The 13,356-nt window shown below is 42.7% G+C and overlaps 1 protein-coding gene across 28 annotated transcripts in view; it reads left to right on the plus strand.

Annotated features, from left to right (window-relative positions):
• PPIP5K1 (diphosphoinositol pentakisphosphate kinase 1) overlaps positions 1-13,356 on the plus strand; it is a 239,393-nt gene that overhangs the window by 135,524 nt on the left and 90,513 nt on the right. For 18 of the 28 annotated variants that reach the window (XM_089676362.1, XM_089676369.1, XM_089676373.1 and 15 more), the window contains one exon: positions 8,031-8,180. The exons of the other annotated variants lie outside the window; for them this stretch is intronic. In XM_089676362.1, the coding sequence (XP_089532488.1) occupies positions 8,031-8,180 (150 nt within the window). The remainder of the gene's footprint in view (positions 1-8,030; positions 8,181-13,356) is intronic. 28 annotated transcript variants of the gene reach the window in all.

Here is a 13,356-nt window from a genome sequence, read left to right on the forward strand (position 1 = left end):
ATGGGGGCATTGCACAAAATATTTCCTTGATTTACATTACAGGTTATGTTTCTGCCTTCACTGTCTTTTATTCAGAGTCTCTTTGGTCAAGGGGTTCGCTGCTTGGAGCCCTCTGTGCGCTCCCTTTTACCCCCCCATGGGACTTGATTTTGGTTCTTTTGGTTATCCAGGGCCTTCCTTTGTAGAGTATTTGGGTTATTCCCCTGCTTACTCTTTCTCAAGGAGTTGCCTCCTTGGTTGCCATTGCTTCGTGAGACAGGGGTCTGAACTGACGGTCTTAGCAGTCTCCCTATTTGGTTCTGCGCAATGATACAGTGGTTCTTCGTCTGTACCCTTCCTTTCTGCCCAAGGTGGTCTTGGATTTTCACCCAACTGAGGACGGTGTCCTATCTTCCTTGTGTCCACTCTATGCAGGTTGCATTGTCATGTGTCCCTACCCTCTGTGGCCTCCTGCGGTAGTCTGATTTTTTTTCTATGCTCTCGGATGGCCCAGGAAAGGACCAGTGGCCACCTCTGCCACGGTTTCCAGTGGACTTCGAATTATGCGATGCGAGTTCAGGTGTATACTATTTAGGGGCAGGTTCCTCCCTTCTCCATTATGGCATGCTCCGCTGGTGTTATAAGTGCCTCCTGTGTTTTCTGGCTTCTGTTTCTCAGGTTTGCGAGGAGACTACGTGGTCATCTCTGCATACTTTTACAAATTTTTAACAGTTGATGTGTTTGCATCTTCAGGTCTGTTTTGGCTGCAGTTTTGGCTGGCCGCTGTTTAAGGTTCCTGGTTTGCCCCTTTTAGGGTTGTTTGGGTGGTTGGCATGTTTGATTGGTTGCTCCAGTTGCTTTTGGTTTGCCCACCCCTCGTTAAGGTACTGCTTTGGGACATCCCTGTGGTCAAGATTTATAAGAGCTGTGTCTGTCAATGAGCATAAGAGAAATTGGGAATTGTTCGTTACTCACCGTAAAATCCTTTTCTCTGAGTTCATTGACGGACACAGCACCCACCCCTCTATTGGCATTTATGTTTTCTTACCTACTGAATTGCCTATAGCAGACAGGGGGTTTTATGCCAGAAGGGACTGCCCTTAGGCGGTGCTGAGTTCTTTTTTGTCTAGTGTCCTACTCCTGTAGGTGGCAATATAACTCTATGGTCAAGATTTAGAGGCACTGCACTTTGATGTAAGATAACGCGTTGCAGTCCTTTACAATTTTCCACTTTTCCACTACATCTAAATCTTTCTGATACTGTTGTCTCAAAAAAAAAAAACTGTGAGGGGAAATCAGGCAGCGGTGGGAGCATGTTACATGTTCCACCCTAAAAACAGGTGGAACATGTACCATGTTCCCAAAGGTGAACTTATCCTTTAAGGATTGGGAAGCTGCAATATATATATATACCACTTTATTCAACTTTTAAATCTTACTCTGTTTACTTGGTATATTTCAGTTTCCTTTTTGTAAGCCCTATTTTGTTTTGTATAATCTTTCTATTTCTGTCTAGGACATATACCACTTTTATGCTTGTATGAATTTTATTCAGTATTCATTGCTTACATTTACATTAATGTGGTAGAGTTATTCAGCAAGCAATAAAGAAGCTTTATCGATTAAGTTTACTAGCTATAACACAGCTATGTATCCTGAAGGGTCTATCACCAATGTAAATGAAATGTTAAATTTTTGTTGAGTCAGTAATTATTGTGCAGAACAAACAGAATGTATTTCTGCACCAGTATTATTAATAATATATGTGTAATTACTAGGACCAGAGACACATGGGTTTTCCATCTTAATACTTCTGTACACTGTATGCCAATTTTGCATTTACTTGCTGAAGCAGAGTTAAAAGGCTTTTCTGACACTTAAAAAAATTTCTCAGAAGCTGCATTTTAGGTTTGATTTTGTTTTTTTTCAGCACTTGTCACAATTGAGAAGCCAGCAAATTGAATGCATCTATCTCATGCTATAGAGTTCCAATATCCGTAATATATTTTACCTCCCCCTAGAGCAGCACGTTTAACTTTTTTATTACACATTATCCAATGATATGTCTTTTCACCATGCAGAAATAAGATGATGTAAAAAGGTCAGTATCATCTTGTCACATTAGCGCTTTCCTGCATTCTCTTTAAAATTGCATCTAACATAGTCATTTTTGCAGCAGTTATAAGAGAAGTTTAAAGCGGAATTCCACTCACTCTGTAAAAAAAATAAAAGTCAGCAGATACAAAAACTGTAGCTGCTGGCTTTTGAAAATCAGACACTCTCCTGTCCCATGATCCCGTGGTGCCCCCGCCACAGCCCGTTTCACCGGCTGTCCTGTATTCCTTTCAGGCGCCGGCATCTTCAGGGTGGGCACCTGGCTGTGACAGCTTGCGGCTTCACAGCCGGGTGCCCACTGCGCATGTGCGAGTAGCGCTGCTCTTCATGAATGGCCCCGTCGTCTTCTGGGACCTGTCACGTGTCCCACAAGACTTCGGGGAGGGAGGGTAGGAGGACAACTTCCGTTTCCGATCACCTAGCGGAAGTGGGAGCGGGTACCTGTCAAATTCGGTACCCGCCCCCCCCCCCCCCCCCCCCCCCGCTACCCAAAGGTGCCAATCCTTAATGGGGAGCAGGGGACCAATCTTTAAAGCGGAACTTCCCCTTTTGGGTGGAACTCCGCTTTAAAGGTTTTTGTCAAGCCTTGCTTTCATCGAAATAATATTTCACATTTACCCACTCCAGAGAAAACAAAACCTAGCTAAAGACTACTTTGAGCATACATTGTGTTATACAGTACAATTAAAGCCTTATATTACTATTGTGCAGAAACAGTATATAAAAGAGAAGTATGGACTTTTTTTTTTTTTGCCCAGTTATACTGACCTAGATGAATGCAGCATCGGTCTCCCGCCGGCTCTGAGGGTAAAAACTCAGCGATCACGTGACCGTTGATTGATGAGTTCTCACAGCTGCTGTAAGCAGAGAGCAGGACTGTCAGTCACTTGCTCTCTGCTCTGCCCCTCCCTTTCCCCACGCTCACTGGAGAGCTGGGCTATGGAGGGCATGGGAGCGGCTGGCTCAGGCTTTCAGCACATCACTGAAAGGCTGAGCCAGGTGTCGCTGCAGACTCTGGGGTGGATCCTGACTTTAAAGTCAGGGTTTTTCCCCAGCCTGGACCAGCTTAGTGACATCAGCCGACAAAGCTGAAAATGTGTCACAGGAGTGCAGAACAAACTGTACTCCTGTGATTGACAGAAGTACAGCCAAAACAGTTTTGGCTGTGTTTCTCCTTTTAAGGCTAGGACACAAAATGAGAAAATCCAATGAAAAATACCACTTTTGGATAGATCGTCCGACAATCTGATCATTAGTACACAGATTTTGAGATTCGATCACGAGAGTTCATACGAAGATCTCCGAAGGGACATGCATGAAAATTTTTCTCATGCGTTATCAAAGCGAACGATTCTAATTTAATAAATACAGAATTCGCGAGTGACCAAAACCACGCATGCGCAGAAACAAAAACTACATTACAGTACAGTACAATACATTACATCACTTCCAAAGTCGTATTCTGTCTTACGAGAATTTTTAGAACTTTAGTAACCTATTCATTTTTGATATGAGACTAGCATGCAAAAAAAAAGAATAAAGTACAGCTGCAGTGGTAAAGTAGGCTGCTTTTTGACATATGCACACATTTAGGACTATATGAATTGCCCCAGCACACAGTAGGAGCTCACATGATTGGAAAGGAAGGAGGGAGGAAAAAAAAGATGGTGCTGGCAGTGTGAATGCCAAGAGAAGACTTCTGCAGACTTTGTGAAGCTGTTACTCAAACCGTAGAAATACGAACAGGAGCAGCAAACCAAAATCGCGTACGTCCAAGATAATTTTATTGATAAAAAAAAATCATATAAAAACAGCCAATGTGTTTTGTGGGCAACACCATTTCCCTTTCATCAGGGCTCAACACAGGATAAAACTTGGATGGACTCCCAAGTGACTTCACAGATCTATGTATATTAGAATCAGTACTGAAGTCTCCTCATGAAGAAATATGAGACAGCTGACCGCAGTTGCTGAGCAGCAATTGAATAGGGATGTGCATGCACATGGAGATCAGTGCAGAACCATTAGGAAAGATTATGTGTAATGGCTGTACAATACCAGGTACTGCGTTTCAGGAAAGCATATCATATTACAAAAATGCAGAAAAAGGGTATCTGAAAGTGTTTGTTTTTTTTTTTTTTTCTTTTTTTTTTTAATCTGAGAAATGCCAATGTATGTATGGTTATTTTACTATCTATGTTTGAAATCCTTTTATTAATTTGATGGATATATAGGCCAGGTGACTTTTTTTTTATTCATCTGACCTATGTATTTGTTTGTATTTGAGAGCTGTGGGATAGGCTAAATAATTAACAAATATTACAATAATCATGAATCGGTTATTATTTCTTTCCTCCCTTTTTGTTTTTCCAGCAGGGGTACCTCATCTGTCATATAGGTCCCAGTAACAATCCATTTGCTGTTTGAAAGTTTGGAGTGGGTGGTTACAACTTCAGCAATCCACCCCCTCGTTTTGTCCCTCCTTTAGTCACACACTTGAACAGTAAACAAGTTTAGGCACTGTGCTATTCCTCTGTATAAAAGTGGAAAATACATAAGAGGCATGAACATGACTACATCTAGGGGGAGGTGTTGGGGACAGCTGTACCAACCCCCCCCCCCCCTCCGAGATTTCAGGTATGCCCCTCATCCTCCATGGATGCTGTGTCCATTGAGTTCCTTCTGATATCCCTGTACTGCACACATCTGGGCACAGGCAGCACAGCACCCCTTCCCCTCCTCCCCCTCCCTCCTCATATTAATTCTCTTACAGACCGTCTCCATCTGAGCACTGTGCAGCTGGATGCTATGTTGCAGTTCTGAGCTGTGAAGTTCCCAGATTAAATGGCTGTGCAGCATATCATCCAGGTACACAGTGTGCAGATAGAGGCTGCCTGTAAGGAAAACTGGAGCTGTATGCTGTGTGAGAAGGAGGGAGGGGGAGAGGAGTTTTGCTGTGCAAAGTCTCGGGAGCGAGTAGACAGCCCAGAGCCGTCGTCAGTCAAACAGAGGAGAAGTAAAGGGGGTGGATCCCAACAAGAGTGTTGGCATAAGAATCCAGAGAAGACTGTAGCTCCTTCCACAGGTATTTATGGTAATTTTAACAGGTTGCACTTCTCAGAGGGCTGAAAGATTTTTATGTATTTATGTATTGGCAGCTTACAAGCACTAGGATGATGTTAAGAAAGTAAACCCATAATTCTCTTTTAAGTATATTGATTTTTTCTGGAGGACCACTGGGAAGACCAGTATGAAGGTCCATTAAAGTGGTTGTAAATCCTTACATATACCCATTGAAGTGACTAGCCTCAGATAATACACAGAGATGAAAAAAGCCTCCTACATACGTTGTACCTGTTTATCTGTAGCACTCTCTCCTCTACCGCCTCCTAAAGTACACTTTTTACACAGCATTTCTGACCTTCGTAAGGCAGGGCGTGGGGGTCTCACACTGCACAGCATAGAGTAGGGAGTAAAATCTGAGACCTGAATGGCGGGAAAGGAGGGGGGCCCTTACACAGTGTCATGCTCACATGCACAGCTGAGACTCTAAATCACATGTTGTATGCTGGAGAAAGGTGGGGCCGTCACTCGGGATTCTGTGATGTCAGTATAACTTGTCAGAAGTGAATCATGCAGATAGCAGTGGAATGAGAGAAAGCAGATGGGAACCACACTAGGTGCTTTGGATTGAGGCTAGTACACACTATAGAGGGATACACTTTTTCCATGTTTCATTTCTGAGGTTTACAACCACTTTAAATTGTTCTAAAATGTAGGGTATTCATTCATGTGAAACTGAGTGTAGTTGATTGTCTTCATTTTGGTTTTATAATGTACAGTGAGAAACAGAAGTATTTGAACACCCTGCGATTTTGCAAGTTCTCCCACTTAGAAATCACGGAGGGGTCTGAAATTCACATTGTAGGTGCATTCCCACTCTGAGAGACAGAATTTAAAAAAAAATTTCAGGAAATCGCATTGTATGATTTTTAAAGAATTTATTTGTCATTCACTGCTGAACATAAGTGTTTGAACACCTGAGAAAATCAGTGTTAATATTTGGTACAGAAGCCTTTGTTTGCAATTACAGAGGTCAAACGTTTCCTGTAGTTCTTGACCAGGTTTGCACACACTGCAACAGGGATTTTGGCCCACTCCTCTACACAGATCTCCTCTAGATCTGTCAGGTTTCGGGGCTGTCGCTGAGCAACACGGAGTTTCAGCTCCCTCCAAAGATGTTCTATCAGATTTAGGTCTGGAGACTGGCTAGGCCACTCCAGGACCTTGATATGCTTCTTACGGAGCCACTCCTTGGTTATCCTGGCTGTGTGCTTCGGGTCGTTGTCATGTTGGAAGACCCAGCCAGGACCCATCTTCACTGCTCTGACTGAGGGAAGAAGGTTGTTGCTCAAAATCTCACAATACATGGCCCCATTCATCCTCTCCTTAATACGGTGCAGTCATCCTGTCCCCTTCGCAGAAAAGCACCCCAAAAACATGATGTTACCACCCCCATGCTTCACAGTAGGGATGGTGTTCTTGGGATGCAACTCATCCTTCTTTTTCTTCCAAACACGACGAGTGAAGTTTAGATCAAAAAGTTTTACTTTGGTCTCATCTGACCACGTGACTTTCTCCCATGCCTCCTCTGGATCATCCAGATGGTCATTGGCAAACTTCAGACGGTCCTGGACATGTGATGACTTGAGCAGGGGAACCTTCCGTGCAATGCATGATTTGAAACCATGATGGCGTAGTGTTCTACCTACAGTGACCTTTGAAACTGTGGTCCCAGCTCTCTTCATGTCATTGACCAGCTCCTCCCTTGTAGTTCTGGGCTGATTCCTCACCTTTCTTATCAGTGATACCCCACGAGGTCAGATCTTGCATGGAGCCCCAGTCTGAGGGAGACTGACAGTCATCTTTACCCTCTTCCATTTTCTAGAAATTGCTCCAACAGTTGATCTATTTTCACCAAGCTGCTTGGCAATTACCCCATAGCCCTTTCCGGCCTTGTGGAGGTCCACAATTTTGTCTCTGGTGTCTTTTGACTGCTCTTTGGTCTTGACCATGGTAGTAGTTGGCGTCTGACTGACTGTGGGGTGGACAGGTGTCTTTAAAGAGCTCAGACAGGTGCTGCTAAGTTAGATTAATGAGTGGAGTAGAGGTGGACTTTTTAAAGGCACAGTAACAGGTCTTTGAGAGACAGAATTCTTGCTGTTTCTTAGGTGTTCAAATACTTATGTTCAGCAGTGCAAGACAAATACATTCTTTAAAAATCATACAATGTGATTTCCTGAATTTTTTTTTTTTTATTCTGTCTCTCAGAGTGGGAATGCACATACAATGAATTTCAGACCCCTCCATCATTTCTAAGTGGGAGAACTTGCAAAATTGCAGGGTGTTCAAATACTTCTGTTCCTCACTGTAACTCTTTTACTGAAAAACAAAATCTATACCGTCTACTGAATTGCTCTTATGATTGAATATTGACACTTGAAGGAAAACTCTGCCCATCACCCATCACCATCAATTAATAGAAGTGTATTTGATGGTCTGCTATCATAGTGAGTGAACTTTGATTCAATATCTTAACGTGTCTTGCTCAGTGTTTCCCAAACAATGGTCGTGTGTGCACTATCATGGCCTTAGCCCTGTCAAAGTACTGCCTGTAATCCTGCCATTCAGAGTTGGATTTATGTGGCTTATAACTACACTGGAAAAAACTGGCCTTTCGATGAGCTTCATCAAGCTCTTGATTAAGATAAGGTTTGCTGTTGTCCGCTCACAGTGAAGATATGTTGCACATGTACTGCCCTTTGGGAAACCTTGTCCCAGTTAATGGATTTGGTGTTTTGACCCTACAGTAGTGCTTTACAATGCAGTTAGCTGTATGTAGGCTGAAACCTTCCTGTCCACGGGTTTGATTTCAGGTGATGAATGCCAATAACACAGGGAGTTTGGAATTCATGTCAAATAAAGGGCGTCGAAGGAGAAGATCTGGAGAACCCCATCAATCCCCTTGTTCCGTCACTCTGCAGTCCAGGGCCATGTCCATCTCTAACCTGGCATCATGGCGACAGGTGTCTTTTTTGTTTTTACAGTTAGTTGTCCATCAGCCTCCCAGCTCCCGCTACCTTCACTCCTGAATTCCCTCTTTTTCTTAGATGCTAGATTCTCTGCTTTGCTTGTTTTTGAGTATCTTCAGTACCTGTATTGTGCAAACAGAATGCAATAAGTGACTATTGTATAATTTGTGATTACTGATTCTGTATCCCTTTTATAGGTAAATATTTATTTAGTAGGTAATAATGATTGCATTGTCATAGTATGGTTCCATATGTAGTAATTTTTACATAGCTATCCTGTTAATGAGAATTCATAATTCTATTGTATGGCAAAACATTGTGTCTTTTATGTGCTGTGACAACAATTTAATTATGCTGATGTTTGAAGTTGGCTATCTGTAGCATGTCCTGCTTCAAAAGCTTTTGAAAATTAGCATGATGTCATAAGAAAGCCAGCATCCTATAAAGTCTTAATTGATCTGGAGAATTGAAATGAGAGAACATTTCTTCTTGGTCACATGCTGAAACCCTAATGATGGAACGCGCAGCATCATGAGAGCTTTAAGCACAGTTGAAATCACAGAAATAGAAATTCAGTCAGATACATTGTTCTAACAGCTTCTATTTTAGTGCCTTACCACCACTTTTTTTTTCTCTATTTTAGAGCTGCTCATTGTGTCTATATATGACTAAATCCATTCTCTCAGTAAAATTTCCTTTAAAGGACATTTCCATTATACATAGAATCTGCTTTTGAGAGTTTTTTTCCTGCTAAAATGGAGGCAGCCTTTTCTGCATTTTTCCATTTAGGTCCAGGAACTACAATTCTATATTTTATTTGCAGCATTTCCTGTTGACGATCTCTGATGCTGCTTAGTGACCATACAGGCACAATGCTAGTATATGAGCATCACTTTGATGTGTCAGGATACGTTATTTATATGGACACTGGCAGATCACCCCACTTTCCCTCTTTATTGCAACATGGTGATGTCAGAGTAAAGTGGGGAATTTCCATTTTGTCTGAAAATTGTTCAGAATGCACTATTCTGTAGTCAAAAATGCATCATTAGAATGTCAGGCTAATAAAGATAAAAACAAACAGAAGGGGGCGCAAATCTGAGTGTAGAGGATTTATAATTTATTAATGGCATAAAAGTGAAGAAGTAGCAAGTGCTTCAAAACACGTCACCTGACTTCTCCTCGCTCTGCCATTGGTCGCTCCCCGGGTCTGGACTTCCTTGCGGTCCACGCTGCTAAACGGCACCGTATTCAAACTTCCTGCACCGTTGACAGCTGATGGTTCCATCCCCGTCCATCCTGAATGACCAGGACCCACATTGCTGGCTGATGGCTCATTAGAGGATTGCTTTTTAATGCCTTTTAGTCCTTACGTTTGTGAGTAGTTCTCAGACTTTTATGTAATTAATAAATTATTAACCCTCTACACTCAGATTAGCGCCCCCTTCTGTTCGTTTTTATCTTCTGCAGAGTAATGCTTCGCTCTAGGGCAGGGGTAGGCAACCTGCGGCTATCTAGCTGTTGTGGAACTACATTTCCCATGAGATATTGCAATCTTATAAAACTGACAGTTACAGCTATGACTTGCAGAGGCATGATGGAACTTGTAGTCCTGCAACAGCTGGAGAGCTGCAGGTTGCCTACCCCTGCTCTATGGGGAGCTGCCTTTGCCTGTAAAACCCTAACCAGGACTTTTGGATTTATGGACTTTTATGCCCTAATGTTATCTTTATTATCTATATTGTTTGTAATTTACCCCATATGCTCACATTTCCTTCAAGATCAATATATGTAGTTCCCTCTCAGCTCCAATTCTTTTTTTATTTTTCTATAGGCTAATAAAGCTGTTCTTTGATAATCCAATGTCATTGCACTTCTGTGTGCTCTGTCATGAAACAAATCCCCTATGTTCAATATATCTTGCCACAAGTTGCATAACTGCCTTGCTGACAATACTGGCAAATGTATTGTTCCTATCATTTGTAAACGCTATAACTTTCACGTAAACCAATTATTTTACAAGTATCTGTTTCTGTTGTCTTTGCATTTATTGCAAGGTATTTGCCCATTTTAACAAGCTTTTGAAAGGATGATTTTCTTTATCCCCTCAGAGACCCCCGGTCTATGCAGAGATTCCTGGTTTATCAGCAGAATTCTGGGAACACCCCTTGAACACGGAAATAACGGCAGCTTATGTTCAGAGATGTTCCCAGAATTCTGCTGATATAAGTTATCAAAAGGTTAATAAGTCTGTGGAGCAGATTCTGGTTTATCTGTCTTTTGCTTTTTCTTTCTGTTGCGTAGAAGTATAAGATAATTTGTTGTGTGGAACAGAAAGAAAAAGCAAAAGACAGATAAACCAGAATCTGCTCCACAGACTTATTAACCTTTTGATAACTTCCCAAAAGCTTTATAATTATGCGCTATACTATATGCTTCCTCTTTAACTAGTTGCCGACCGCAGATAGCTGAATGACGGCTGCACTGCAGCCGGCCAGTTCTGGGTGGACGTCATATGACGTCCTCCCAGAACGCGCTCTCCTGCGCGCCCCAAGGGGCGCGCACCCGGCGATCTCCGTGATCGCTGTGTCCTACGGACACAGCTGATCACGTGATGTGGTAAAAGGCCAATCACAGCGGCCTTTTACCACGTGATCAGCGGTGTCCAATGACACGCTGATCACAGGGAAATGCAAGTGCCGGTTCTCGGCTCCACTTTCCTCACGCTGTCAGATCGTGAGGAAAGTACTGCCGAGAACCGGCAGTTGTCAGAGCGAGGATCGGCACCGATCATCAGGGCACTGATTATCAGTGTCCTGATGATCGGTGCCCAGCAGTGCCACCCACAAGTTCCGCCCACCTGTGCCCAGCAGTGCGCCCACTAGCTCCGCCCACCTGTGCCCAGCAGTGCCACCCACCTGTGCCACTCTGCAGTGTCACACACCTGTGCCCAGAAATGCCACACACCTGTGCCCAGAAATGCCACCTACCTGTGCCCACCAGTGCCACCCACCTGTGCCCACCCACCAGTGCTGCCCACCACTGCCACCCACCAGTGCAGCCCAGCAGTGCTGCCAGTCAGTGCCACCAGTCAGTGCCCAGCGGTTGTGCCAGTCAGTGCCGCCAGTCAGTGCCCAGCAGTGATGCCAGTCAGTGCCGTCTATCAGTACCCATCATCAGTGTCACCTATCAGTGCTGCATATTAGTGCCGCCTATCCGTGCCACCTCAGTACTGCCTATCAGTGCCCTTTAGTGCCGCCTATCAGTGCCCATCACTGCCGCCTATCAGTGCCCATCAGTGCTGCCTCATCAACGCACATCAGTGAAGGAGAAAAATTAACTGTTTGAAAAATTTTATAATAGAAACAAAGAAACTTTTTTTTTTGTTTCAAATTTTTTGCACTTTTTTTATTTATAGCGCAAAAAGTAAAGCGCCCAGTGGCGATTAAATACCACCAAAAGAAAGCTCTATTTGTGAGAAAAAAATGATCAAAATTTCATATGGGTACAATGTTGCATGACCGCGCAATTGTCAATCAAAGTGCGGCAGCGCTGAAAGCTGAAAATTGGCCTGGTAAATAAGGGGGTATAAGTGCCTGGTAGGCAAGTGGTTAAAAACAAAATGCTGACCTCATGCTTCTGCTACCCAGACAAGTTTTTTGCTTCTGTTTTAGTCCATGGCATTTTATGCTTTGTTATGTATTGATCTGGCTTTACCATCAAACGTTCATTATTTATGCAGATGTGTTTAATGTGCATTTGATGAGTGTCATTTTTCTATTATTTCAAGCTTTCCTATAGTCTTGGTTTTCTTTTTGTATGGCTGCCTTGTAATAATCAGTATTATGGAAAGCAACATGTTAAAGTGTACATATTTCTACAGGGCTATTGGCAAACTAAGATATACTTGGGTATCAGCCATGGCTGTTTTGTGCTCTGCTAAAACATATAAATACCACAAAGCTATTCTTCTACTTTGGCTGCCCAGCTGAGTTTTGGAATTTGCCAGAGGCTTAAAGTGTTTTGCAAAAAAATGGCTACTTTCTCACCTGACTGTTTAAAGTAGAACAAGCCAAAACTTGTCCCCCTTTTGGATAGGATAAGGGAGGGTATAATCCCTGTCAATTGCAGGAATTTTCCCTTCACTTCCTGTCCCATAGCCAAACAGGAAGTGAAAGGAAATCCCTGCAAAATAAGGGAATTTCTTGGTGACCCCTAGGTCAACAGAACTAGTGGTCCAATTGGAAGATTTCCCCTCTCTTACTTAGGACAAACCAATATGTGGGATTTTATTTTGCTTTCACTTTCAATGATAATGGTAAACAGGACAAATAGAGAGGGAGAATCTCCTTAACCGAGGGCACAACCAGCAATAAAAACTGGCAAACATTCTAATCCCTCTCCACTCTGTCCAAAACTTTAAAAAAAAAAAATTTTGTCTTTAGCTATACTTTAAAGTGTTACTAAACCCAGGATCCTGCATTCACTATATCTGGTCTCCCACAGTACACAGAACATGGGAATGCTATTAGTTTAGCAGATATAAACTGCTAGACACCTTTTCCCATCAGCAGTATATATCAGTCTTGTGACTTATATCAGTGTCCAGCCGAGCACATGTTAAAACTTGCAGGAGGAGTTTTAATTTTGCTCTAGGAGGATGCAGAACCCCTGACCTGTGTCTTGACAGTGCTGATTGTCCCTGTGCTGATCACATGCACTCTCTGAAGAAAAAAAAAAATCTCTCTAGCAATATACACCAAACGGAGCATGTGCAGAGTGTCTCCACACCATATGTTTTATCAGGAGATTAAAGAGGGAAACTGGAAAAAGGGGAAGATTGGAGAAGTCAGGATCAAACAGAGTTTTTACACAATGCAGAGGATTAATGTCTCCGCGAGTAGAACAAGCATGCTTTACTCCATATACAGACTGATTTCACTGTTGTGGATTTAATAACACTTTAAGGTTTTTTTGATAAATTACTGTTTTACATACCATCATACATAAATTCAAGGAGATCTCTGATGAAACAAAGTACATACCGTATTTTTCGCTTCATAAGACGCACTTTTTTCCCCCCAAAAAAGGGGGGAAAATGTCAGTGCGTCTTATGGAGCGAATGTAAAGCGGCCGGTCCGGTATTTCTGCCGCCACCATGGCCGAATAT

This window comes from Staurois parvus, unplaced genomic scaffold, assembly GCF_062004578.1.
Source record: "Staurois parvus isolate SC_StPar_1 unplaced genomic scaffold, SC_StPar_1.0 ptg000168l, whole genome shotgun sequence".
Classification (NCBI taxonomy): Eukaryota; Metazoa; Chordata; class Amphibia; order Anura; family Ranidae; genus Staurois; species Staurois parvus.